Source organism: Miniopterus natalensis, chromosome 1 (assembly GCF_054644295.1).
Source record: "Miniopterus natalensis isolate mMinNat1 chromosome 1, mMinNat1.hap1, whole genome shotgun sequence".
Lineage (NCBI taxonomy): Eukaryota > Metazoa > Chordata > Mammalia > Chiroptera > Miniopteridae > Miniopterus > Miniopterus natalensis.
Genome location: NC_142081.1, coordinates 1,901,974 through 1,928,975, shown reverse-complemented (window position 1 = coordinate 1,928,975; position 27,002 = coordinate 1,901,974). Strand labels below are relative to the sequence as shown.

Below are 27,002 nucleotides of genomic sequence, written 5' to 3'. Positions count from 1 at the left end.
CCGTCCAGGCGGGTGGGACCTGCAGCCCCTCAGGCTCCATATGAGGGAGTGGGAGAGCCGACATTGCCTGCTGCAGACACCCTTCTGTAGCCAGCACGTGCTGACCGACAGGTGGGAGATGAGTAAAGGAATGCAGATACTGCGACCAGGGACCAGGTGCTCCACACATGCGCGCGTATGTGCACACACGGCACACTCCACCAGCATGTGTGCAGCATGAGTCTTCGTAGATATGCACACGCTTACTTTAAAATCCATATGGAAAGGTCAAGTGCAGTGGCTGGAACACTTGGGATTGGAGAGCAAACTTGGGGGGGCTTTCCAAGAAGAGTCTCGGGGGTTTCTGTCATCTGGGTTTACAGATGAGGACATGGAGGCACAGAGAGGCCGAGCAGCTTGCTCCCCAGCCCCTGCCACTCCTCTGCCCTGCCCCGTCCCCCAGGCGCCATGGGCTCTCGGGTGTAGCCCAGATGGGCTTGTCCTGTGACACGTCGGGTCCTCAGGCATCTGTCCTTGATGCCCAGAGACCCCCGTCCTTGGGAGAAGGAGCCACCACAGTCCCCGCCTGGCCCTGCTTTCCTAGAGGCTCTGCTTAGCTGTGCTTTCTGGTTGTGCACTGTGGTTGTTACACAGCTCTTTCTTACTACATCGCGCTTACGTTTCTTTTTTTAAACGACAGTTATAGATTTTTGTTTGACTAGAACTCTGGTTTGTGATGAAGACACGAATTATCAGAGTCTGCGCCTGAGCTGGGCCTCTAAGACCAGCTGTAACCAGAGGAAAGGTAAGCTTGTGTTCAGTTCACTCACACGCCTGTCTTCAGATTTGTGTTTTCTGTGTTTTTACTCTTACTCAGACACTTCCTCTATCAGAACAAGTTTTAATGTTTAAGCAACAACATCTCACACTGTAAGACTGCACTTAACCCTGTGGCCGCCTCTGTCCATCGAGTTAGGGAACCGTCTCTGTACACACATAATGGACTATACAAAGTGGAGCGTAAACTGCTGGTGGATAGCTTTGGAAGCCATGTGGGTCTCTTTGTTAGTTTATGGTGATCCTTCCTCTTACTTTCCTCCAAGGGTTGGTCTTTCTGTGCTTTCTAAAGCCTGGGTGTTGACTAGAGTAGCTCCATCATTCCTGCTTTCTCCTCAGGAGAGTTTATGAACTTGGGGATAGAGGAATTTCCACTCCACCAGCCCTATGGTCTTGCAGTGGAGTAGCTGTTCTGTGGTGGCCTGGCCTGGTCCTGAGCTCTGCATGGACTCGCTCGTTCACTGCGCAGCAGGTGTCTGGGACAATGGAGACCACAGTGACTGCCTCCTGCACATGCCTCACGTGCAGCCACGTCCTGGGAATGCTGCAGCTGCGTCACCATTGCTGGTGACCTCTGTATTTTCACCAGCATGACTGGGCCACGGTGGGAAATGTGTGGTACTTAAAATGTGTTGATTTAGCACTTCCTCTGAGGGTAGAGGTGACTTTCAGCCCAAGGTTCTACAGACCCCATCTGATAGGAGAGAGGTTTCTCGTGGTGGGTAATGCTTATCCTTGCATGTGCCTCTGTGCCGACACTGAAAAAACTAATGCTGAATGCCCTTCGACTTCTTTCCTATGAAGGCCGAGCGGGACGTGTGTCTAAAGGCTACTGTTACCGCCTGATACACAGGGATTTCTGGGACAACGCCATCCCCGACCACGTCATTCCGGAGATGTTGGTAACAAGCTCGGTCAATTTCAAAGTTCATTTTTTATAGACAGTTTTACTAAACAGTTTAAGTGATGTAATTTTAAGAGTTTGTAGATTCCAGAAAGCTCATGTCTGACCAGTCTGCAGCCACAGTAACTGCTCACTATCGAGCGTGGGGTGCTCTGTGGGCTCCCACGCCCCACCTGTGGAGGCAGCACCCAGCCGTGAAGGCTCTGCTCTCCCGCATGTGGGACGGGTGCCTCCCCTCTTCCGTCTCCCTCCTCCTCCCCTGCCTGCTGGCTCTCCTCCCTCTTCTCTTCTGTCTCCCCCTTCTCCCCTCCTGCTCTTCCCTTCATTTTTTTTTTTTTTTAATATATCTTTATTGATTTCAGAGAGGAAAGGAGAGGGGGAGAGAGAGATAGAAACATCAGTGATGAGAGAGTCATTGATCGGCTGCCTCCTGCACACCCCCGACTGGGGATCAAGCCCACAACCGGGCCTGTACCCTGACCGGGAATTGAACTCTGATTGCCTGGATCCTAGGTCGACGCTCAACCGCTGAACCATGCTGGCTGGGCTCCCTTCATTCTTTCTCACCTGCTCTCTCTCCTTCCCTTGCCCCCTCCCTCTGTTTTCCCTTGCTTTCCTCTCCTCCCTCTCAGCTCCCTCTCTGAAGTACCAGTTATGTCACCAGGTTTATTGATTCAGTTACTTTATTACATCTGAATGGAAGTCTTGTCCTTTTCAGCGTTGTCCCTTAGGAAGCACAATACTGAAGGTGAAATTACTCGACATGGGTGAGCCCAGAGCTCTGCTGGCCACGGCCCTGTCTCCGCCGAGCCTGAGCGACATCGAGCGCACCATCCTCCTGCTGAAGGAGGTAGGCCTGGCTCCACTCGCCACTGTGGGGCAAAGGCTTCTGTGCTCAGTTGTGAAAGTTTCATAATGGGGATAGCTTTAAGGTATTTTGTTGTAAATAATCAGCATTTGCTTAAAAATACGTGTAATGATTAGTTAGTGATTCCAGGTTCCATACATGTGGTTTATATAAGCTTGGTTAGGTGTAATGCCAAAACTGCATTGCTTTTCCTCTCCCTTCTCCCACACTGCATCCTGCACCCTCTCCCCACACCCGGTCTCCACTCTCCCTCACAGTGTGCAGTTCTGCAATGAGACAGCATTGGCTGAGTCGCTGTTATTAAACATGTCTTTATGCTGATAGTGAAGTAATTAAGCCAAATGGCGTGTGAATGTTCATCCCGTGAAGCCCGTGTGGACGAGTGTCTGAGGCTGCAGTTTTGCCACCTGATGCCTGCCCACCACACCCGACTCAGGCTGTGCTCTTGCTGCTCTACTTGCAGCCGGGACCTCGAGCCCAGATGCACCCATGCACCTGCTCTTTGTTTGGGCTCTGCAGGTTGGCGGTGCCTCTGGTGTTTTACCTTTATTTTGACATCTGCTTGGGTTTCTGTGAAATAGAAATGCACTTAATCAAGTTAAGGCAGCTCTTCTCTGTACATAGTTAATGTGTTTTGCTGTGAGTGCCAGCATGATGTGCTAATGGGATCTTTGGTTAGTGTTGTGCAGGCCCCGCTGTTAGATTATGAGTCACATAGACATTTGTGGGACTGGCCTTGAGTGTTGGCATTCTCTATAAAAATAATAAATGTGTTCTGAGTTCCAAAAATCAAATTAAAAATATTTTTTGTAGCATCAGTCTTTCCTAAGTCGACATAGATGTCTTTTAGAGCCTGTATTCACCAGACCTGGTCTTCACTTTGTGTTTTAAACTCCCTGCCTTAAGGAAAAGGGGAGTGTAAGTCTGTGTTTGCTTACGGCACCACTCTGTTTACAAAGGTGGGTGCCCTCGCCGTGAGCGGGCAGAGAGAAGACGAGAATCCCCACGATGGTGAGCTGACCTTCTTGGGGAGAGTGTTAGCCCAGCTTCCCGTCAGCGAGCAGCTCGGTAAACTCGTTGTTCTGGGCCACGTATTTGGGTGTTTGGACGAGTGTCTCATCATAGGTGAGCGCAGGCGTGGAGGTGAGGGCGAGGCGCTCACCTGGGATGTGCTCTCCTCCTCACACTGGTTTCCCTTGTCAGCCGCAGCACTGTCTTTGAAGAACTTTTTTGCGATGCCTTTTAGGCAGCACCTTGATGGATACAGGTATCTAACACTCACATTGTAAAGAGCCACTTTCTCTTACTGATATCGAATGACACTGTTTGTTGTCCATTTATAGGAACAAAGTGTATTTCTCTGGCAATAGTAAGAGTGATTGCATAGCCCTGGTGGAGGCATTTAAAGTAAGTTCTCTGTGGGGGCCGGGAGAGCCGCTGCCCGTTGTTTGTAGGTTTTCACGCTATAAACATTTCTCTGTCGAAAGTATGGTCAGGGCTGTTGATGTCTAATATTAAAAATAAGCTGTTGGAAGACATGGATGTTGGTGGGAGTCCAATTTTATGAAGGTGATTGAAAATTGGTACATTGTCTGTGGTCCAACTGTGTTGAAATTGGACTTTTAGAAAAAAGCTCAAGTTACCCGTAGAGTATTTTGAAACTGAGGGTCATTGTTTTTTTAGACTTGGCAGTCCTGCAGACAGAGAGGGGAGCTGCGGCATCCAAAGGTAGGTCTTTGCATCCGGCCATGGGGGGCAGGGAGGGCTTCCTGAGGCTGCTCTCTCGCTCAGCCCAAGCTGCCTGTGAGATGGGGGAGCCTGAGCCTGAGCCAGGCCACTGCACTGTCCTCTGGTGGGGGCAGGCCACACACAGACCCGGCTGCCCTTCCTCTGGGCAGTCGTGACCCTTTTTAGTGTCCAGAGCCTCTCCCACTGGGGCGCTCACTCCTGCTGGCTCTGCTCTGAGAACCTGAAGCCTTCCCTTGGCTGTTTTTTGGATAATGGGCTTAAAAGAACTCAGCCTGTTAGTTCCCCTGCCCCCTTTTTGATCAGATTTGTTGTTCTAAATGGATGAGGCTCAGAAGGCTGCTGGTACGTCTGTGTGTGTGTGAATTTGCCAGACTTAAGGTGTCCTCACAGTACTGAGTCACCTGGCAGAGCCTTCCTTTACAGAGTTAGTTCTATTATTTCTTGGTTGCTATGTATTATTTTTGGTATGTATTTTTGGATGACAAGCATGTATTACACTGGCCAAATTAGCTCTGATTTGCTACATTAATGCTGAGTATTATGCTTTTATGTATTCAAGGATGAACTTGACTGGGGACGGTTAAATTACATTCAGATCAAGAGAATTAGAGAGGTAAGTTGTAGCACCCAGGGCAGTGAGGGTGTTCCAGGAAGGGCATCCCGCTTCCAGTGCCAGTAGGATTTATATATGTGTATGTTACCTATGTAAATATATCTGTGTAAAGTACTAGTTATGCTTTATGTACCTCACACAGAGTTACCTAGTTACATAGATTTAGATAATGCAGTTACACACAGTTTTGAGTAATAGTCCGTTTCAGAAGCGGTAGCATCACCCTCGCCATTCTGAATGTTGGGTACTTGTGTCCTCTTTGTTTCTTGATTGGATTTGTGTGCTGGTGGGCTTGTCCCTAGGACCACCCTCGGGCTCAGGGATTGGCTAGAGGGACCCACAGAACTCAGCGCAGCTGTTGTACTGTGGCTGTGGGTTCTTACAGCGAAAGGACAGTGAGGGAACCAGCAGGGGCGGAGGCCTGTGGGGGGTCCTGGGCATGACTGGCTCCCCCAGCAGTGACGCGGGACACCAGGACCCAGCCCTGCCAGCCAGGGTGCTCACCCCAGCCTTGGTGCCCTGGGTTTTATTGAGGCCTGGTGAGGGAGGTGAGGTAGGCGTGGGGTGCACATGTGGCTGGTCCTAGTGACTTAGCTTTAGCCCTCGAGAGGCCATGCTGAGACTGCCTGGCCCAGGCCCCTCCGTGCGTAAGTGACATGTGGCCATGAACTGCTGTGTGCAAGGCCGCAGCTGGGCAGACACTGTTGTGAGGCGGGAAGTTCCAGGGCTCAGGGGTATCCCAGGAGCCGTACCTTCGTTTGGAATGTGCTGGGTGAGGACTCCCCAGGCCCGCTCAGTTTGTGCTTTACTGGACAGTTTACAGGGTGCTTAGCCTGCTTTACTGTGTTTTCAGAGAACTTACCCCTTTTTTTGCTGTTCATCTCACTTGAGGATACTTTTTCCATTGATTTTTAGAGATAATGGAAGGGGGGGAGAGAGAGAGAAACATCGATGTGAGAGGGACATCAACTGGTTGCCTCCCGCACACACCCTGACCAGGGCCGGGGATTAAACCTACAACCCAGGTGTACGGGCCAGTGACAGGAGTTGAACCCAAGACCCTTTGTGTGCAGGTTGGACTCTAACCACTGAGCCACACCGGCCAGAGCTCAGAGCGCTTACTCTTTGTTTGATTGTACTGTGTAGATTTTTGGGGGGAAGGGGAAAGGCAGAGGATTTTAATTGATTTTTGCTTTTTTATTACTTTAGTCTTCATGTCTCTGGGTTTATTATTTTAGTCTTCCTGAGATGGGAATTTAATTCATTGATACATTAAGTGTTTGTAAGGTGAAGCCATGAATTTCCTGTGCCCAGCCTGGACCATGTCCTACTGTTTTGTAGTGTTGGTTTCCTCCTCAGTGAAAGAGATTTTTTTTTAATATATCTTTATTGATTTCAGAGAGAGGAAAGGAGAGGGAGAGAGAGAGAAACATCAATGATGAGAGAGTCGTTGACCAGCTGCCTCCTGCACGCCCCCGACTGGGGATCGAGCCCGCAACCTGGACATGTGCCCTGACCGGGAATCGAACCCCGATCGCCTGGATCCTAGGTCGATGCTCAACCACTGAACCACGCCTGGCCGGGCAGTGAAAGAGATTTTTAGGAGTATTTTAGTTTCCAGGGAGAGAAAAATGTTTTTAGATATTTTATTTTGTTGCTAACTTATGATTTTATTGCATTTGACCAGAGTAAGTAACTTGCATAATTTTAAATTGATTATTAACTAGGTTACGTGTGACTGTAGCTGTATAGGAAGGTGTTCAGCAACCCGGAAATGCTCGAGCTGCACGTGGTGGCTCAGCTTCTTGCCTCCCAGGCTTCCCTCCCTTCTCATGGCTGCCTGTCCAGGTCCTTTTAGTTGTTTCTCTAGTTATGGTCCCACTTGTGGTTTGTGTGGTGTTTACTCTGTAATTTGTTGATAACTTTATGGTGACTTATTTAATGATTGGCTTGGAGGCATCTGGAGCTTTGTTCTCGTGTGTGTGCACTCGAGGTTTGGTGTTTGGTGTGAAACGTTTATATGGCAGCGGGATGTTGGTCAGAGTGACTGTTGGGTCTCTTGGCTTGTTTTTAATCACAGGAGCAGTGCACAGTTGTAGCAGGGGTTTGGAAGTGTTCAGAGGACTTTAGAGCAGACGATGTGGTCCTGGTCACCTGCCCTTTTGCTACCTCCAGCCAACTGTAGTTGTGTGTTCTTGGTGGTTTCACATGTGCTTGTGTTTGGACATTGGGACATTGGGATCACAATATGTAGGAAGTTTGTGTCCGAGCATTTTTTATTCATGTTAGTTAATCTTTATAAGATGCCTGTGAGCACAGCAGCGCCTACCCTAGGTGGATCAGTGCTCTCCCTATGGGTCATGGTGTTCTTACTGCTCAGAGTGCACGGGTGCTCTGGGACGTCACAGGTCCCTCTGTTTGCCTTAGGTGGCTGAATTGTACGAAGAGCTGAAGAGCAGAATCTCCCAGTTCAACATGAGTGTAGGCTCCCGGCGGCCGGTCCTGGACCAAGAGTACACGTACAAGCAGAGGTTCATCCTGCAGGTGACGGCAGGGGCCTGTCTGCAGCGGGTCTGGTTGGGAAGCTCTCCCTCCCCTTCCTGATGCATAACACACCGCCTCACAGTTTGGGTTATACATTCACTGAGCTGATGGCCTTGACCCCCTCTTGATCTCCATGGTGTTTTCACACACAGCTGAGCGACTGCTCTGATAGAGCCTCCAGTTGTCCAGAAAGTAAAAACCCTCTTAATATTACTCACCCTGTGTAGCTACTTACACTGAAAATATCATTACAACTCGAAGCTATGGTCTGATGGGCTGGTCAGATGGAACCTTACAGGGACTGCAGAGGGAGTGTGTCCTGGAAGGTGGCTGAACCGTCATGGAGCGTCTGGGGAGGGCATCTGCACGTGTTGGCATGTCAGCACGTTAGCTGAGACAGAGGGAGCTGAGCTTGGGGCCATTACTGGAAGAGGGGTGCATTTGTGCTGGTCAGGTTGCTGTAGGGCAGGCGTATGCCTCAGAGAGTATTTTTACTGAAGAGGGACCTCTGCAGAGTGCTCTCCACAGGTGGACCTGGTGGGGCTGCTGCTCTGACGTCGTGCACTTGCTGGGTCCCATACCAGCCGCGGGAGTGCCCGGAGTGGGAGTCCGTACACGGCACGCGGGGCTGCACCTGCCGCATCCACTCACCTGTACCCAGTTCAGCTTCCCACCTTCCCTAAAGCTCACGTCAGAAGTACTCAGGCTCCTTCGAGGGGAGATTGTGCCTAGTGCGTGCTGTTACGGTGAAATAAACCAGAATTGTGACTGTGCCTGAGTATAAATGGTCTGGTTTTTATAAGAACTGACCTTTTACCACATAGGCGTCACATCTTCTGGGAGGAGTGAGATGGCTGTAAAGTGGTGCTGTTACTTCATGGAAATAAATTTCTCTTCCAGGTTGTGTTGGCAGGTGCTTTCTATCCAAACTACTTCACTTTTGGGCAACCGGACGAGGAGATGGCGGTGAGGGAGCTGGCCGGCAAGGACCCCAAGACGACCATCGTGGTAGGTGGGGGGCAGGCCGCCATCCCCAGGAGAGGGGCTCCACCTCAGTGTGGCCCACACAGCGTCTAGGTTCACCAGTGGTTTCTGTGTGTGCAAGCCCTCAGTGCATTTCCCATTGTGAACGTTAACAGCTTGCTGGCCTGGCATAGACGTCTTGCTCTTCTGCACACCTGGCCTTAGAGCCTCAAGAAGTTACGTGCTCGTGGCTATTGCTGAAGCCATGTGCCATTTTGGAGGGATTAAAGCACTTCTCTGTGAGGTTGAGCACATTTTGCTGATCCACAGCTTTGTTTCACACAAAGTGAAAGGTGGTTTGTTGGCTGCCTGGCACTGCAGTCTGTACCATGGTCCCCAGACCGGAGCGCCCCTCATATTTGAGGGCTTCACCCACAGTTGCCAAACTAGAAGGTGTGGCCCTGAAACAGCCTGGACCCCTGTGGGGTTAGGGTGAATCTTATGATCAGCCCCAGGGACTGACCATCAGGCCAGCCTTGTGGACGTCTCATCAGGCTGAGCCCACGATGGCCTCACCTAGTGTGGGGCTGCGGCGGGCATGCGGGCGTTGCTGGCTCTTCTTCCTGTCACTATTGCATCACCACTAGTACAGAAAAGGTGGGGCTGGTGGGGAGGGGTCACAGACGGGGAGCAGCACAGGGACCTTGGCAGAGAACAGACGGGAGTTGGTGCTCAGGTGGGACGATACACAAACCCCCGGGAGGGATGCTCACCTCACAGGGCGTGGGCTTGATCATCGATGGGCCGGGCCTTCTGCTGGCTTCCCCTCAGCCCTTCTTGGTATGTCTCCCACCTGGGCACAAGGGGTGGGCTTGCCTCCTGCACCCACCATGCACGCTGGGGTCCCAAATTACCTTCTGTGCGCATTATAAACACAGGGATAGCTGGAGTCTACTTTGTGAAGTGCTCCAAGCCCCTCACCGGCCCTCTGAGTGGGGATTCGTCATCCCCCATTCTTTGTGCTGTGGTTGCTAAGTCCTAGGGACACTTGGTGGGGCAGGGTTTGCACTCAGACCTGCTGCCTCTTGTGGAGCTGGAATCGGCCTTAGATAAATGGGACCTGGTTGCAGGGCAGGGACTTCTGGCTTAGGACAGGACAGCGGAGGCTGCACCGGGGCAGAGGGCTTGCAGCTGCTCAGTGTGGGTCGTGGTGTCGGTTTACTTCTGGCCACGCAGAGCAAATCAGTCTCTCAGTGCTAGACTTTCCAGCTGTCGTAACGGGAGAGTTAGCCTTTGTTTAACATATTTATTAAATTTAGTTACAACTTAAAAGTCACTAGTGTTTAAATACACTCATCTATGGAGTCTGCATCTCTGGTTGGCAGCAGCGGCAGCCGTGTGTGTGTGTGTGTGTGTGTGTGTGTGTGTGTGTGAGAGAGAGAGAGAGAGAGAGAGAGAGAGCGCGAGCGAGCGCGAGAGCGAGAGCGAGCTGGGGTGCATGCAGTGGCCTTGCGCGGGCGGCGGCCCGTGGCTCTGAGGAGTGCTTGCTGTTTTGCAGTTGAAGCACACGCCCCCCTATGGCTTCCTCTACCACAAGCAGCTCCAGTCCCTGTTCAGGCAGTGCGGCCAGGTCAAGTCCATCGTGTTTGACGGTGCCAAGTAAGTCGTGGGTTTCTATAACCAACTGCGGTGATGAGAGAGCCATGATGTCTTCATGGTCACAGGAGCCAGTTCTGAACACCGAGTGCTTGTGGGTGTGGGCCAGAGGCAGATATGCGTGGTAGCAGTCAGGGAGGGCAGAAGGGGCTTAGGGTGGGGGGCAGGGAGGCGGAAGGTTCCAGAGGTGTCCCCTGCGGAGGGCTGGAGCAGCCACTCCATTCCTGTGAGGCCCATGCTGTGCCTGACTGACCTCTTCCTGGCTCTGTGCCCTTCTGGCAGTTGGGCAGGGAAGGGGGTGGTGATGTCCTGACTCAGGTATTTGACAGTAGGATACAAACCCATGTAAACTTGAAAGGGATGTATTGAGCAGGCACCTGCAGCTTGACTGCCCCCCTTCTGGGGTGACCAGGGAGGGGTGTCCATCAGCCTTGCTGGGTGATAAACTTGGTATTTGGAGGGAGCTCACAAAGATCCAGCTGCCCATGTGTGTGGTTTTCTCTTGTCTGTGTTTTATTTTACAATAAAATAGAAAAGCCAAAAACCTGCCATTCTGTTCTAATTATGAAAATTAAGATTGGTCCTTGGTGCTAGTTTAATGATGCGCCGTTGTAGTTTCATTTGTTCTGAGTGAGTGAAGAGTCACTGGTGTGTGAGGAGAGGTGCGAACGAATGTGCCTCATCTCGGGAGGGGTTGGTGTGCACTTTTCCAGGTCCCTGATGCTTCATTTTACTCACATTGCGGAGCAGGGCCTTTGTGGAGTTTTCCCGGAACCCGACAGAGAGGTTTACGGTTCTCCCTGCGGTGTACATGGCGGCTAAGATGTCTCAGCTCAAAGTTCCCCTGGAGCTCAGCGTGCACTCTGCAGAGGAGATCGAAGGCCGGGTGCAGGGAGGCGCTGTCTCAAAGCTCAGGAGCACAAGGTATTTGCAGAGGGAGGTGGGCAGGACCCTGCATTCTCAATATTTTTAAATGACTAACCTCACTTAAGCTCCCACTAGAAGCACCGGCCGTGAAGCCAGGTAGCTCTGCCTTCGAATCCCGATTTTGTCTCCTGGTTGTGTGTACTCGGCATGTTCCTAGACCTCTCTGAACCTCAGAGCTTTTCGTCTTTCCCCCAGTTTCACTGGATACATCACTGTGTGAGTGGAAGGCGTAGGCATGAGGTGTGGTTTACCTGTGAAGGGATTTTCACAGAGGCCCACTAGCATCCCTCCTCCCAGATGGGTACAGGGGGGAGAGAAGAAAAACCACCTCCTCGTGACAGACCTCGGGACTTACTGTTAACACTGTCCCGTCTGCCGCGTGGCGGCGTTAGCGCAGTCACCTTGCTGTGTGTAGGTTCCGAGGATGTAGGATCTGTAGCTGGGCCTTTGTATCTTCTGAGCACCTTCCTCCCTCCTCTCCCCCGCCTTCGATAACCACAAGTCTGATCTCTCTCTACAAGTTTGTTTTTGTGGGTCTTTTTGTTTTAGGTCTCACTTAGCATAGTGCCTTCAAGGGCCATCACATTGTCATGATGATAAGATTTCCTCGTGTTTTTGTGGCTGAATAACATACGTCACAACTTCTGTACCTGTTCATTCTCTGTCGACCTCCACTTAAGTTGTTTCTGAGCCTTGACTGTGGTGAATATGGGGGTGCAGATATGTTTCAAGTTAGTGCTCTCATTCCCTTTGGCTAAATACCCAGAAGAGGGGTTGTTGGGTCGTATGGTAGCTCTGTTTTTAAGTTTTTGAGGACCTTCCATACTGTTTCCACAGTGGCTGCACCGGTTGGCAGTCCCACCAGCAGTGCGTGAGGGCCCCTGTTCTCCGCGTGCTCAGCAGCTCTCGCCTGCTGTTGTGATGATGCAGTTCTGACAGGGGTGACGTGGTAGCTCACGTGATTTTGTCTGCACTTCCTGATGACTGCTGATGCTGAGCACCTGCTCACGTATCCGGTGACCTTTGGGGAAATGTCTGTGCAGGTCCTCTGCCCATTTTTTAGTTGTTTACTCTTTTGTTTCTGAGCCACCTCTGTGTAATAAATACGGTGTCAAGGGGATTAATAGGGCTGCTGAGGGGGTTTCGGGAACTCATTTATGTAATGTCCAGTTGAAACAGTAGGGGTTCAACCTAAGGTTAGTTTCCTTTTTCTCTCCTTACAGCCCTCCATTTCCTCTTTCTGAGCAAAGTGGGGTGTTCTCTGCTCTCAGCAGACAGACAGTGGACAGGGTGGAGGACCTCGGAGCACCTGGTCACTTACCCCCACAGGCTAGCCCTTCCCTGTGAGTGGCCTTTCCCTGCCCCGTTGGAGGAGGGGCGGGGCTGCCGCTGGGTCTGGTGGCTACACTGTGGCACTCACTGCTTGGCAGCTGCCATTAAGCATGTGGATTTTCTTCTCTTGGACCAAATTAAATCTCCCGTCAGCATTGTTACAGATCACTTCACATTGGGGCCAAGTCCTCACAGTGTGTGTGTAGGAACCCTCCATCATTTCCTGTTTGAAAGTCTATTCCAGAGGAACTTGAGGACCTGGTGAGGGTGGTGTGTGCCGTGGAGCCCACCCAATTGGGGCTGTCTGGACTCAGAGTTGGGGTGTGTTAGGGTTTGGACCACAGAGAAGACCCGTCCAGCTGAGTGATTTCACCTGAGTTGCTCTTATTTAATAAGTAGGGGCTGAAAACTGGGAAGAGAGCTGGACCAGGAGGGATCTCTGCTGTAATTCTTCCTCCTCACATTAGAGTGAAAGCCTTAGGAAGGGAAAGTTGTTATCAGCAAACTTGTATTTCATGTTCTTGAACTTTACTGTCTTACTGGATGAGTGCTGTTTTCTGGGTGTATAGGAAACAGGTGTGTGTTTCCTGTAACGTTGGACCCGGCATGGATTCCTGTCATTTCCTAAAGGTCAGAGACACTCCCCTCTGAACCGCATGTTAGCAGACATCACAGGCCCTGGATTTAGAATCTACACCCTCGAGATAGAGATTCTGTAAGCTATATCCCTGCAGGGTGTGTGACTCCGGTGCAGACCCCTCCAGGCCACGCAGGAAGCCAGCAGGAACTCCAGTTTGAGAGGGGTCAAATTGGTTGTCTCTGGCCTGTGCATTTAATTAGCGTGTTCCTGTCTTTTTTTTTATTCTTCACCTGAGGATATTTTTCCCATTGCTTTTCAGAGAGAGTGGGAGGGAGAGAGAGAGAAACATTGGTGTGTGAGAGACACAGTGATTGGTTACCTCCTACACATGCCCTAACCAGGGCCGGGGATCAAGCCTGCCACCAAGGTACATGCATTCGGCTGGAATCAAACCCGGGACCCTTTAGTCTGCGGGCTGATGCTCTAACCACTGAGACAAACCGGCCAGCATGTTCCTGTCTTGTAGAGACAGTGGGCTTGTTCCTGCAGTACCTTCATATATCAGTGTGTTTTCTTTGTAACACTTGGCATTTATTGTCTGTTTTCAAAACTCCCGTTGAACAGAGTGAATGTGGATTTCCAGAAGCAGACAGTGGACCCCGTCCAGGTGTCCTTTAACACGGCAGACAGGTCCCGGGTGGTGTCAGATCTCTTCCTGACGATCGACATCACAGAGGTAGGGGTCCCTGGAGCTCTGCTCCTTCTGGAATTGTCACGTGATACACACACACACAGTGTGCACCATAGTCATCGGGGGGTGGGGGTGGTAAACCAAAACGTGGCTGGGACACAAAATGAAACACAAATATTCTTTCTAGATTCAAAGTTGAATTTTTAAAGTGTTAGATTCATTTAAAACCCTAAAAGTCAGTTTAGCCACAAAAGCTGCATGTAAAAATATTAATTGGCATAATGGAATATGCCTGTAAAATGGGGTCTGTCAGCGTCAGCACCGGCACCATTGCTCTGTAGGGTGTGAGATAAAATTTAAGTTGAAGTACAGGCGCTTCCTGGTGAGGCTATAGCTGCACTTCATGGGGAGATGCCACATGGAAACTTGGCTTCAGGACAGCCAGGACCCTAGCAGTTACAGTCCTGGCAGTTGGATGGCCACAGTGGGCGGGGCTGCCCGGCGGGCCCTCTCCCTGGGACAGCCAAGCCCCTTTCCTCCCTGCCCATCGTGCTGTGGTGTTGGCGACGAGGCTCGCATCTCCAGGGCAGGGCCAGGGTGCACACGTCCTCACCTTGGCTGACCACGGAACCCCTTTCTCCTGCGCCGTTAGAACCCAGTGGTTCCTCGTGCGGCAGGGAGTGTGGTTTGTGGGTGTTGGCCTGAAGTTGAATGGGTGGACTTCACCTTGCCGCGCCCCCCTCTCGTAGGTGGTTGAAGTGGGGCACTTCTGGGGGTACAGGATCGACGAGAAGAACGCAGTGGTTCTGAAGAAGCTCACTGCTGAGATAAACCACCTGAAGCTGGTGCCCCTGGCCGTCCACCCGCACCCAGACCTGGTCTGCCTGGCACCTTTCGCCGACTCTGAGGAGCAGAGATACTTCAGGGCGCAGATCCTGTATGTGTCTGGGAGCTCTGCCGAGGTGCGCTCTACAGCCTCACTCGGGGCGGGGCACTCAGTCCACGCGGTCTTCTCTGGCTTCATGTGGAAATTAGATATAGACTAATCACAGTTAGCAAAGTGCTCTGGTAGGAAAGTTCCCCCCTCAGTGATATGTGGGTGAAGCTCAGGCCCCAGAGTCCTGCGATTGTGGAGCAGAGGAGATGACCGCATGGAATGAGGGGCAGGGCGCGGGGCAGGACACGGCCCCTGTTCCCGCACTAACGTTTGTGTGCTGCCTTCACTCTGTAGGTGTTTTTTGTGGACTATGGTAACAAATCTCATGTGCACCTGGATCTTTTAATGGAGATTCCCTGCCAGCTTCTCGAGCTTCCGTTCCAGGTATGGGGGGCAGGCTCCTGTGCATGTTAAAGCCGGGGGGGGAGGGAGACACTTCTTGGGTCACACCAGCCAAAGTGTGTTTCTGCTTTTTTCCAAAAATACGTTGCTGTAGATATATTTGCCAGTATTGTTTTGGGAGTGAGTTACAGTTTATGGAAAGTTTTACAGTTAGTAAAAGGTTTCTGGTCATGTTGAAACCAGACAGAACTTTGGTGGTCGGGAGACACATGACACACAGCCTCTGTCAGGGTGAAGACAATCATTCTGCACCTTCATTGATGCTGAAGCAAAAGCAGGTTCCTTCCCAGCAGCCCTCACTCAGTAATGATGCTTCATAGATTTGCTTGTTTTTTGAAATCCTCACCCAAGGATATTTTTTTTCCAGTGCTTTAAAGAGAGTGGAAGGGGGAGAGAGAGAAACATTGATGTGAGAGAGACATCAATTGGTTGCCTTTTGCATGAGCCCTGACCAGGGCCTGGGATCGAGCCTGCAACCGAGGTACATGCCCTTGGCCATAATCGAACCTGGGACCCTTCAGTCTGCAGACTGACGCTCTAACCACTGAGCAAAACTGGCTAGGGCGTAGGTTTGTTTTTTTTAAATACATTTTTTAATTGACTTCAGAAAGAGGAAGGGAGAGAGGGAAAGAGAGAGAAACATCAGTGATGAGAGCCATTGATCAGCTGCCTCCTGCATGCCCTTTTTGGGGATCAAGCCACAACCAGGGCATGTCACCTGACCTGGAATTGAACTGTGACCTCCTGGTTCATAGGTTGATGCTCAGCCACTGAGCCATGCTGGCCATGCTGTTTTTTTGTTTTTTTTTTATGTAATACTTTTTAATTGATTTTAGAAAGAGGAAGGGAAAGGGAAAGAGAAATAGCAGCATTCATGAGAGAGAAATATTAATCGGCTGCCTTCTGCACACCCCCTACTGGGCATTGGCCTACAACCTTGACCAGGTATCCAACCGGCCATCTCCTGGTGTATGGGACCGGCTCAACTACTGAACCACACCTGCTGGGCTACAGCTGGTTTATGATGCAAGCCCTGTGAAGACACAGGGCGGGCCCTTTGCTGTGGCCTGTTTATAGACTGGTTCTGCCCTCTGCCTGCAGGCTCTGGAGTTCAAGGTCTGTAGACTGCGCCCGTCTGCGCGGTCCCTGGTGTGCGGTGAGCACTGGAGCAGTGAAGCCAGCCGGCGCTTTGCCACCCTGGTCAGGGGCCGTGCACTGCTTGTCAAGGTCTTCTCTGTGGTGCACAGCGTCCTGCATGTGGATGTGTACCTGTCCTCGGGGCTGCAGGACTTTGTCAACGTCAGGGACGTGCTCATCGAGGAGGGCCACGCTGAGCTGGCGGAAGAGTGCTATGAGTCCCGGGTACTCAGAGGTCCCTGTTGCGGGGTGGATGTGTGTGCAGGCCTGGGAGGGTGCAGAAGGAGGGGGCATGTGCGTCCCTGTGTTAGGACCACAGGTGCCGTTTTCTGTCAGCTAGGTTTCTTTGAGACTAAGTTATGGTGACTGGGTGGTGTGTGTTGGTTTCCCATGGTTAACCTATTTTTTCTTCCTGGAATGGAAATTAGAAGAGAAGATGTTCTCTATTTGGGGAGTTTTTTCTTTTGCTAATCCTCACCTGAGGATATTTTTCCCCCAATGCTTTTTCAGAGAGAGTGGAAGGCAGGGAAGCAGGGAGAAAGAGAGAGAAACATTGATGTGAGAGGGACCCATTGACTGGTTGCTTCCTGCACAACCCCCTACTGGGGTTGGGGAGCGAACCCCCAACCCAGGTATGTGCCCTTGACCAGGAATTGAACCCGAGACCCTGGTGCTGCATGTGCTGGCGCTCTAATCACTGAACCACTCTGACCAGGGCCTGAGGAGTGTATTTTAAATGGATTCCAAGATTTATCTTCTCAGTGTAAGCAATTAATAAAACATTTATTATGAGTATTTCAAACATTTAAGATGTCTTTCAACTCTTGCTTTTCAAATCGGTTCTGCAGCTGCTTCTCTTGGTCTGAGGGTTCAGAGGCCCCTGCTGTTGAAGGTGGGATTCAGAATCACAGTTCGTCCTGTGATTTCTGTGGGGGTGCTGGGGTGGGCAGATATGAGAGAGAGCTGCCAACTGTCATTTCCATCTGTGAAAAACACTTCCAGCCCTCGTAACATTCCCTGTGAAGCAAACATCTTATGTACAGAAAGCTCTTCAAAAAGTGTTTCTCACTCCTCAGTGCTCAGACGGTGGGAAGGTAGTGAGGCTAACGAGCTGAGCCCTTGTGAAGCGGTCTTACTTCTTGTGTTTGAATTTAAAATGCATATGATAAAGTTACCTCCTGACACCTAAGTTTGCCAGAGATCAGCTCGGGGAAGGTCATACATAAAACATACTTTGATTAGTTTGGAATAAAGGGATTTTAATACAGATTTTTCTTTTAGTAAAACAAACTTTCATTATTTTGTTCAGCAAAGCCATGAAGCTCTCAAGGGTCTCTTTTCCAAATCAGTAGAGCCTGGGACAGACATATGTGCACCGCCCCCCGTAAAGGACAGTGAGAGGCACCTTATCCGGGTCCTGCTGGACAGCTTCTCCTCCAATAAGCTTGGGGCCCCAAACCACAAGGTAAGACCTCAGCTCGCTCTGTGGACCTCTGTGCAGGGCACATGCGGGGCGTGGGCACTGCTGTTCTGCTCTTAGCACTGGGCCTTTCCTCATGAGGGAGCCTGGTGAGCAAGAGGAAAGCCTGGGGTTGGTTTGCTGTAGGGAAATACTTGGATTAGTCTTTTTTGAACCAACCTTTCCAAAGGTGAGCTGGCCTGTAGGGGGAAGGAACAGCACAGCTCTGGTTTCCTCCTGCCCACCTGTTTGGAGAGGGACTGGCTGGGCTGTCCTTTCCCTGTCTGTCAGGGACTCAGCTTCTCCTGCACCCCCGTGCTGTGGCCTCTGCCCGCTCATCCCACAGGCTGGTCTCCTATAGCAGGAAGACGACTTGGACTGACACGGTTCCAGTGCCGCCTTTTGGGCACAGGCTCTGTGCCATGTAGTGAGTGAGGCCAGTGAGACCGTGGGTTCCAGAAAAGTCCTGTAAGGCAGTTTTCCCACCAAGGCTCAAAGACATGATGACAAAGACATAGCTTTTTCTTTTTTAAATATGAGCTGACTTTTGGGCTTTTAAGTGTGTGTTAAGTGGTATCTTGCCCTGTGTAATGTTCTGTATGTTGTGTGTGTACAGGCGATACTTCATGGGCCTTTCAACCCTTATGAGCTGAAGTGTCATAGCTTGACGCGAATATCCAAGTTCAGGTATGATTCACTTATGTTTTTCATGAAATTTTACTTTTGCTTCTGTGTTTACAGAGCTTGTCAGAAGCAAATCTCTTTCTAAAGTGTGGGCTCGTGTTGCCTTTTCTCACTGCTTCTGACTTCTCTCCCAGCTCAATCTGACCCCCCATCTGAAAGCCATTCTGTGTAAGATGTTTGAGTATCTTTCATCAAAGACTCTATGTTTTCTGTTATTATCATCATTGTTACTCATTCAGCAAACCTGGGGCTGCCTGCTGCATTCTGAGGACTGCACAGTGCAGTCAGTGTCCTCCCAAAACGACAGGTCTGGCATGAGGTGCTCAAGAGAAGGGTGGTTATACAGCAGGTTGATGAGGGCCTTGTGGGGCCACAAGCACTGTGAAAGAACCTGGCGGGGGGCACCCCTCAGGGAGGATTCCAGAGAATTCGAGGCCTCAGGACAGAGAGTTGCCTGAGGTGTGGGTGGGAGGAGGTGAGGGCCAGGTGGAAATGGTCCAGTGGCAGGGTTGGGCCTTCATGGGAGAGTCTTCACTAAGTGGAGGTGGGTGGAGGGTCCAGTGGGAAGCAGAGGGGCTGCAGAGCTGGTGCCAGGTGGGGGTGCCAGTGGGAATCCCTGCTGTGCACATTTCACTGTGGTCACTCTGGCTGCAAGGGAAACGCTGGCTTCTCACGCCTCGGACCAGCAGTGCAGGTGTCCCTGGGAGCTCATTAGACGTGCAGAGCTCCCTGCCTGGGCCTGCTGGCTGAGACCTGCATTTCCAAGCCGTCTCCAGGTGATCTGTGGCACTTTACAGTTTGCATTGGATTTAAAGGCAGAAGGGTCTCAGAAAGGAATACCCTTCAGAGGCTGGTCTCTGTCACCCAGGGTGGGAGCGTGTGGCTGCACTGAATCCAGGACAGACACTGAACCCACCACTCTCCCAGAGCTTGTGGGTGTGGCATCGACATGAGAATGGGGGGTGGGGGTGAAGAGGAGGTTGCCCTAGCTCAGCTGTGCAGGGCCTCTGCCAGAGGTGAAGGAGAGCTGGGTGGACCACTCAGAGTTTCCACGGCACATCCCTCTCTCTGGTGACCTGCCCCAGATGGAGGTGGTGGCCATCACAGCTTAGGAGAAGGGACAGAGTCTGGGGAAAAGTAGAGATTGGGGCGTTGTCAGCACATGGGTGATACCTGAAGCCAGGGTGTGGTTGAGATCATGTGGGGATGTGGGAGGGAGAAGGGGCAGCTGCAGGACTCGGGGTGAAGGGCTGGTGGTCGGGGGGCAAGGAGGTGCAGAGGACGTGGATGGCAGTGTTCGGCAGTGTTCATCTGTTGGTCACTGCCTTTGTGCGGGTGACCCTGTCTTTGGAGAGGACCCGTCACGGGACGGCACCCCATGAAGTGCTGGCAGCACCTGCAGCGTCTGTGCGGCCTCCTTTCAGGCGCGTTTGGATCGAGAAGGAGAGCATCAACTCTGTGGCCATCAGCGACACCCCCGAGGACCTCCACCAGAGGGTGCTGGTGGCAGCTTCCCTCTCAGTGAACGCAACTGGTGAGCGGAGCTGTTGGCTCTCGCGTGCTCTTCTCTTCCCTCGCTGCTCAGTTACGAGCACCGTCTGTCCTGAACTCATGGACAGGTGTATGTGTCCGGGCTGTTTTCTGAGTGATAGGCTGGGGCAGGTCTGAGAAAGGGAGCATTGGCCCCTTCCTGTCATGCAAGGCTGCGGACAGCAACTCCTCACTCTCATTCATTCCTTGTTTACTCACTCCCTGCACTTGGCTACAGAGAGGAACAGTCCAAGCTTGTGGTCCTGCACAGACCTGATAGCCTAACGGGGGAGGGAAGGAGGGAACAAGGAGAGGTCCCCCGAGACTGCGTGCAGGTTGAGCGTGTGACAGGAGTCTGTGGGGTGCAATGCGAGACAGCAGGGAGCACTCTGCTGCGGGGCGTCTGTGGGGCCAGGTCAGCGGAGTCTGGGCTGGAGGGGGAGTGACTCCACACAGTGTGATCACAGGCCTGTCTGCAGGGTCCACTATGCTGCTGAGGGAGACCTCCCTGCTGCCACACATCCCCGGCCTGCCAGCCCTGCTCAGCATGCTGTTTGCACCGGTGATGGAGCTCAGGTACCACAGGCTTCCCTAAGATGAAGACCAGGCGGGAGGAACGGGTGCCTCTTCTCCTCTTGGGGAGAAGGCAGTTATCGAAAACCCGGCTGTGAGGCACCTGTTGCTTGTTGGTGCCCCTGTGCTGGTGGACTGAGGAGCCTTTGAGATCATGGGTGGTGCTGTGCCTGACCCAGGCAGAAAGCAGCTCAGGGGCCCGGGAAGATACACACAGCATCACATGGGAGCTTGAGTGAAACAGGGCACAGGAGACGGGGGGGGGGGGGGGGGGAGCCAAGAGCGAGGCTCAGACCCCACGGCGATGCCACGCTGTGGTTGCTTAGTGGGCTTGAGAGTGGCTCTAAGTTTTCAGCAGGAAACCTGACCAGTGCATCTCAGGGTAGTGACTGTGAGGCAAGAAGACAGACCCCTTGCCCACTGTCGCTCGTTTGGTGCCCAGATTCACAGGACCTTGTAGAGGCTGCAGTGAGAACATTGGTGCTGAGCCCAGCTCTGCGCATGCATTTCCTGTGGGGCAGCACTGATTTGCTCTGGCGGAGAGGTGGGGGCCAGAAAGGGAATCAGGTCTGGTCGTGAGGAGCCCACATTCTGGGGGCCAAGACGAAGTGACTGCGACAGACACGGGCGTGGGGCCTGGTGCGTGCGAGGGGCTGTGGGCTGGTGAAGGGCCCTTCCTCTGACCCACTCTTTCCCAGGTGGGTTTGGGGATGTGGGCGGGAGGAGCTCTGCCTCTTCCCCAAGTTGGGTGAAGGTGGCTAAAGGGACCCTGCTATTGGCTCGGTCCTGTCTGCCATGGCGCCTGCTCAGAATTTACTGTGCAGTCTCAAATGTTTAATGCTTTTTTCAGTTTTAAAAATAATTATGTGTATTTTTCCCCCACTAAAATATATGTGCTGTTTAGAAAAATCTGGAAAAAGCTGAATGGGGAAAAAATGAACAAGACCTTTTTTAAACATTTGGTATGTTTGTTAGACATTCAGTGTGTTTGCTTTCAGAGCTCTTATGGGCATTCACTTTGCTTTGTTTTTAGGTTTGGTTTGGACGTTTCTTACATTGATGTTGTCATACTACTTCCTTTCCCACAAATACAAGCATTTTCATTCTTACGCCATCTTTGTAAATATTCATTTGATTGCATCATGTGACACACGGGCTTTTGTAAACAGTGTCCTTGTCTCTGACCTGCTCTTGTCCCACAGTCGGGGACAGGGCGCTGGTGCCCGGAGGGGTGAGAGTGTGGCAGACGGGGCTACGGCTGGTGCTCTGTGAGTTGTGTAGTGGTTTCAGGATGGGAAGGTACTCCCTCTCCATGCTGGTAGTACGTGAGCCTGTCCTCCAGGAGTCTTGCCCAGAATACAGCCTTGGAGAGACTCAAAGGTGGGGGAGACCACATGATAGAAATATTCCTATGCCATCTTACCTGCCGCAGTGAGAACCAGGACTCTGGATAATGGATTAGTAAAAATATCTAACTTATAACTATATGTACTCTGTTATATCTGGTGTAAAAACTGGGTAAGAAAATGCAACCATGAAACTGGTTGCTGTGCCTGGGCTGTAGGGTGTAGGATGGGCTCACTGGTGAGTTCCATTAACGTTGAGGCAGTCATCACCAACTTGAAATACTAACTTCCTCATACGTCTCATTTAGGGTTGACGGGGACGGGAAATGCTACACAGGAGTCCTGTGTGGTTTGGGGTGGAACCCCACCACAGGGGCACCCATTCTGCCGGAGCATGACATGGAGCTTGCCTTCGACGTTCAGTTCAGCGTGGAGGATGTTGTGGAGGTGAGGCCGCATGTTCCTCTCTGGCAGCGGGTCTTGCTCACTCATCATGTTCTGCTTGGACACCACGTAATGACGAGTGCAGTATCTGCCATGGAGCTTTAGCCACAGCGTGGCCCTTGGAGCTGGAGGTGTCCATGTCTCTTGCCTGCCTGTGTTACCGAGCTCTGCTGTGCCAGGACCTGCGCCCTGGATTCTTGTCAGGGTCTCCTGGCACAGGAAGCTTTCCTGGGTGACAGATTGAACCCCAGGCGCTGTGAGTCTGTCCCAGTCTCCTTCCAAGGCAGGCTGAGATTCAGGTTAAGACAGAGGAGTAGGAAGTGTGTTTAATTAAACAGTAAAAATCTTTCTTTCTGATTTTTAATTTTCCTTTTGTTGCTGTTAAGTTATGACAGTGGTTATTGATGTGACTCGTGTTGTGTTAATACTCTGCTCCAAGACCATATGGATGGAAGCCGAGAGCTCCAAGAGTTTCTGAATGACTTAAACATGGAGTGAATCAGTTATAGTCGAGCCACATGAGTGTTTCTGTTGCCGTTTGCAGATCAATATTCTCAGGGCCTCTATTAACAAGCTGGTGTGTGATGGGCCAAATGGGTCTCGGTACCTTGGGCCAGAGAGAATCGCGCAGTTACAGGACAGTGTTCGCCAGAAACTCCTGGGGTGAGTGCTGTGACGTGGGCTCCTCCCCTCCCCTCAGCCTTCTAGCTGTCGGGACCCTGTTTCAAGTTGTGGGGGACGTGGTAGACTGATGGTTGAAGTGGCCTCCAGGTCCTGAGGCAGTGTCCAGGAGGTGCTTGGTGTCAGCACCAGCTACTGTGAAGTAGTCACCTATAACCTGTGTTTCAGCAGGACCCGAGCAGGAGCTGGGGAGGACCCTCACGTGGGGTAATTTGAGAAAAATGGAACAGAGGGACCCTTTCAAGGAGTGCGGGCAGGGCATGGGAGCAACCAGGGTTACCGTGCCTACTGTCATCAGCGGGTCCCTAAGGGACCAGGGGAGGGAGAGACCTGCAGGCTGAGCATTTGCCTCTGTAGAGCCTCCCCCGGGGAAGGAGGTCGGGGATGAGCATCCTGACCACCTCCTCACCACTGGCTGGACCCCCATGGCCAAACCCCACTGGATTCTGAGGGCGCGAGGCACCATTGGAGCAGCCATGAGCCTTCAGCCTGGGTGACATACAGGCGGTGGGAGTGGGTGGTGGGGAGGGGCAAGCAGGCTTCCCCCAGGCCCGTGCTCCTGCCTTACACAGCTTCCCTCTCACAGCTCCCAGGCTGGTGGCAGGTCCCTCGGGCTGAGACGGCATCCTGAGCTGCTGGGGCTTGGGTTGTGCACCAGCAGGGGGTGTCTGATCTCATTTGGGTGGATTTCTCCTAGTTGTATAAGCCCTTTAAAGGGTAGTCAGTGTACGGAGCTGTCTTAGCAGTTGTGGGAAAGGTTGATTTTAGTTTTGTCTCCTCACTTTTCTTCATGTGCATGCTTCTGCATAAACGTGGTTTTGACATTTAACACCTCAAAGGTGAAGGTGACCTGTTAGGTGCACGGGTCACGTCCGTGTGTCTGCACAGAGTGAACGAGCGCAAGCCTGGCACCTGGGCAGAACTGGTGGTGTCCCTACTGGTCATGGCTGCCCAGAGCTAACTCAGGAGGGGCGCCCGCACGTGGTGGAGGGACCTGGGGGGTGGGTTGGCCTTGGAGACCTGCCCATGACCTGGTGGTCCTGCTCCAAATGCCAGTGGTTAGAATGTCCTCTGGTCACAACTGGACTGCATTCTGACCTTTTATTTACTTTTTTTTTAAAAATACATCTTTATTGATTTCAGAGAGAGAAAGGGAGACAAGAGAGAGAAATATTAGTGATTAGAGAGAGTCATTGATCGGCTGCCTCCTGCACGCCCCCTACTGGGGATCGAGCCCGTAACCCGGGCATGTGCCCTGACCAGGAATCGAACCCCGATCTCCTGGATCCTAGGTCGATGCTCAACTGCTGAGCCACGCCAGTTGGGCTACACTTTTAAACTCAGTGTAGTTACAGTTCTGAGGGACGGTGCACAGGATTAACTCTTCTTAAGAAAATTACAGTGGTGTTTCAGTTACTAACACAGCATTAGGTGACTTAATTCTCTTTTTTAACTTTTAGTTTGTTCTGTCAGTTGAAACCGAGAGAGAGAATTGTCCCTAAGTGGCCTGAGAAGCCGTATGAGTGGAACCAGGTGAGTGAATCGTGGGACGTGTTGTGAGCAGCTGGCCACCAGCAGCCCCAGGGAAACAGACCACTTGGGAGCTCTGCACAGGGTCTGGAGGATGCTGGGAGCAGGCGGGGCTGTAGGCAAGGGGCCTCTGCTGGGTAATGAGGACGGCACAGGTCACAGACCTGCAGCCTTTCTGGATGGGACACTCCGGGTGGTGCCCCAGAGAGCACCAGGCCCTGGTCTCGCCCTGGGGCTCTGGGTGAAACAGGAAGTCCGGGCCATGTTGGGGTACACTGGCTGGCATCTCTGTACACTGGCTCGCGCTATCATAGCCACAGTCCTTCCATGGGGCTCACCAGCAGACATTTTTTTTTCTCATAATCTTAGAGACTGGGAGTTGGAAATGAGGGTGCCAGTGTGGTCAGGCTCTGGTAAGGACTCTGCTCCTGGCAGTGGACGGCCACTGTTGTGCTCTGTGGCAGGGAGAGAGCTCTGGTCTCTTCCTCTTCTTATATGGGCCCTCACCCCGTCCTGGGGTCCCACCTACACAACCTTGTCCAGCCCTGGTCACCTCCTGGCATCATCTGGTTGGGTTCAGGGCTTTGGCAAGTGAACCTGGGGCCCAGCTCAGCTGGCAGCCTTGCGGACTAGGCAGAGCCCACTCTGGCACCTTGGCATCTCCTATTTGCAAGGTTAGAAAATGGAATAAAATGTGGTTTCAGGGAAAGGAACCAGGGAGGAATTTTAAGCTTTAAGTTTGGAGCTGGATGTCTTGATAAAGCAGCTGACCAGTCCCTCATCCTCTGGCAAGTTAATGAGGAGTGTCTCCCATCCAAGTCCTCTGACCTGCCTTCTCTCCGCATGCCCTCAGCTGGTCTCCCTCAGCAGAGCCCTCGGGAACAGTCCCCTTGCTCAAGCCAGTTCTGCTGTGACGGCTCTGTGGGTGACCCAGGCAGGGCCCAGCCACCTCCTTCAGGCTCCCAGTGTGTGAAGCTCAGCAGAGTTTCATTTTGAGCTTGTTCAACATTTTAGAAAACATACTGCTTTGTGTGCCTGTAATGAAGTCACTGTCATGTCTCCACGTAAGGAAGGTGTGCGGGTTCCCGAGTAAGTGAATTTGAAGATGGATGATCACATCTATAGGGTTGACTGTTGTCAGAGTAGAGAGCGCTCTGTAAACATTTTTTGGAAAAATCCAGGACTATTTCGTGTTACCTTTCATGTCTTACTCCTCCGTCCTGTTTTACTTTATGCCGATGCCGAGCCTGACAGGTCCTTTTGTGCCCACAGGTGGACCCAAAGCTGGTCATGGAGCAGGCGGACCGGGAGGGCGGCCGAGGGAAGAACACCTTCCTGTACCAGCTGCACAGACTGATCGTGCTCAGCTCCTAGCTGCCGGCCCCACGGCAGCCGAGGGGCAAAGCCGGCTGCACACACGCCGTGTCCACGCTGCACTGAGGCGTCTCCGCCCGGCTCCTTCTCTTCACAGGTGGTGGACAGTGGACTTTCTATTCGGTGGGAAGGGTGGGAAACCTCACCTTCTGTAGAAACAAAGTCACTGTGGGAGACGTTGGGGAATAGTCCTGAAAGACGCACTCGGACAAAGAGCCGTATTTTGCTTTAAACTGGCTAAGGGAAAGCTCGGTGCCCGCATGCTCCCCTGTTCTGTTCCTTATGGTGATTTTGCCCCTGCCCCCTCCCCCACTCTACCACATGGCAGAAACCGTTTCTCAAAACCATGTGGAATTTTCTGGTTCTTTTTCCATGAGGGAAAATATCTAATTTTGGTAAAAGTAACTTTAGTTTGTATGTTTTAGGTTTTTATTTAAATTACAATTCTTAGTCCACATTTTGGAGATCAGAGATTACCTGGCAACAAGTATATCTGTTAAGACAATAAAAGCATTAGACTAAATTTCTGTTTCTGACAGTTTTTAATCAGGAGAGAGAAGTGTATTTTATCCTTAAAAAGTCCAGATTTTTAAAACCAATAAAGGATTATAGATTTTTTATTTTTATTTATTTTTAAAAATATGTCTGTATTGATTTCAGAGAGAGGAAGGGAGAGAGAGAGGGGAATCGTACCAATGACCTCTTGGTTCATAGGTCGACGCTCCTAGACTTTTTTTAAAAGTCAGCTCCTGTTGGAAGAACAGAGCCCTGTAACCATGGTGATGAGAGAGGCATGCTGGTTCTTACCTGTGGGGGTGCAGGTGGGGGTGGTGGTGGGGGGGCACAGCAAGGATCTGGGAGGGCAGGAGGGAGGGTCAGAACCGCACTGTCAGTGGAAGCTTGTGAGGAAACACGAGAGGCGCACGTGTTTGGTCATCAGCAAGGGGTTGTGACCAGGACTTTCAGTAAACAGGGTTTTTGTAAACAGGCCAACGATGCCTGAGGGTTCCTGGCAGCACCGTGGTCTGTCAGTATCCCCATCATGACCCTCTGACCCTGTCTTACTGCTTCTGGGCCCATCTCTGAGGGGGGACCTGGGTGGTGGGAGCCCCCGCCTCGGACAGGAGGTGCTCTGCTACCAAGATAGCAGCACACCATCCTTCGAGATGCCCAGGGAGCCAACATGGTGGTCACCTGGAGGCTAAGTCCCTGCCCGCCCTTCCAGAAGGAAGCAGGATGGGTGACCCCGTGTCTTCTGCAGG

The 27,002-nt window shown here is 51.8% G+C and overlaps 1 protein-coding gene across 2 annotated transcripts in view; it reads left to right on the top strand.

Moving 5' to 3' along the window:
• TDRD9 (tudor domain containing 9) overlaps nt 1-25,808 on the top strand; it is a 57,605-nt gene extending 31,797 nt beyond the window's left edge. For both annotated transcript variants that reach the window (XM_087813726.1, XM_087813725.1), the window contains 24 exons: nt 680-784; nt 1,621-1,718; nt 2,439-2,570; nt 3,548-3,713; nt 3,792-3,855; nt 3,932-3,995; nt 4,272-4,316; nt 4,897-4,950; nt 7,378-7,494; nt 8,395-8,502; nt 10,016-10,116; nt 10,864-11,037; nt 13,577-13,688; nt 14,393-14,605; nt 14,875-14,964; nt 16,084-16,344; nt 17,429-17,584; nt 18,195-18,265; nt 19,687-19,796; nt 20,272-20,368; nt 22,020-22,158; nt 22,700-22,818; nt 24,297-24,369; nt 25,639-25,808. In XM_087813726.1, coding sequence (XP_087669852.1) covers nt 680-784; nt 1,621-1,718; nt 2,439-2,570; nt 3,548-3,713; nt 3,792-3,855; nt 3,932-3,995; nt 4,272-4,316; nt 4,897-4,950; nt 7,378-7,494; nt 8,395-8,502; nt 10,016-10,116; nt 10,864-11,037; nt 13,577-13,688; nt 14,393-14,605; nt 14,875-14,964; nt 16,084-16,344; nt 17,429-17,584; nt 18,195-18,265; nt 19,687-19,796; nt 20,272-20,368; nt 22,020-22,158; nt 22,700-22,818; nt 24,297-24,369; nt 25,639-25,740 — 2,771 coding nt within the window. In that variant the 3' untranslated portion in view covers nt 25,741-25,808. The remainder of the gene's footprint in view (nt 1-679; nt 785-1,620; nt 1,719-2,438; nt 2,571-3,547; nt 3,714-3,791; nt 3,856-3,931; nt 3,996-4,271; nt 4,317-4,896; nt 4,951-7,377; nt 7,495-8,394; nt 8,503-10,015; nt 10,117-10,863; nt 11,038-13,576; nt 13,689-14,392; nt 14,606-14,874; nt 14,965-16,083; nt 16,345-17,428; nt 17,585-18,194; nt 18,266-19,686; nt 19,797-20,271; nt 20,369-22,019; nt 22,159-22,699; nt 22,819-24,296; nt 24,370-25,638) is intronic.
• The last annotated feature ends 1,194 nt before the right edge of the window (nt 25,809-27,002 follow it).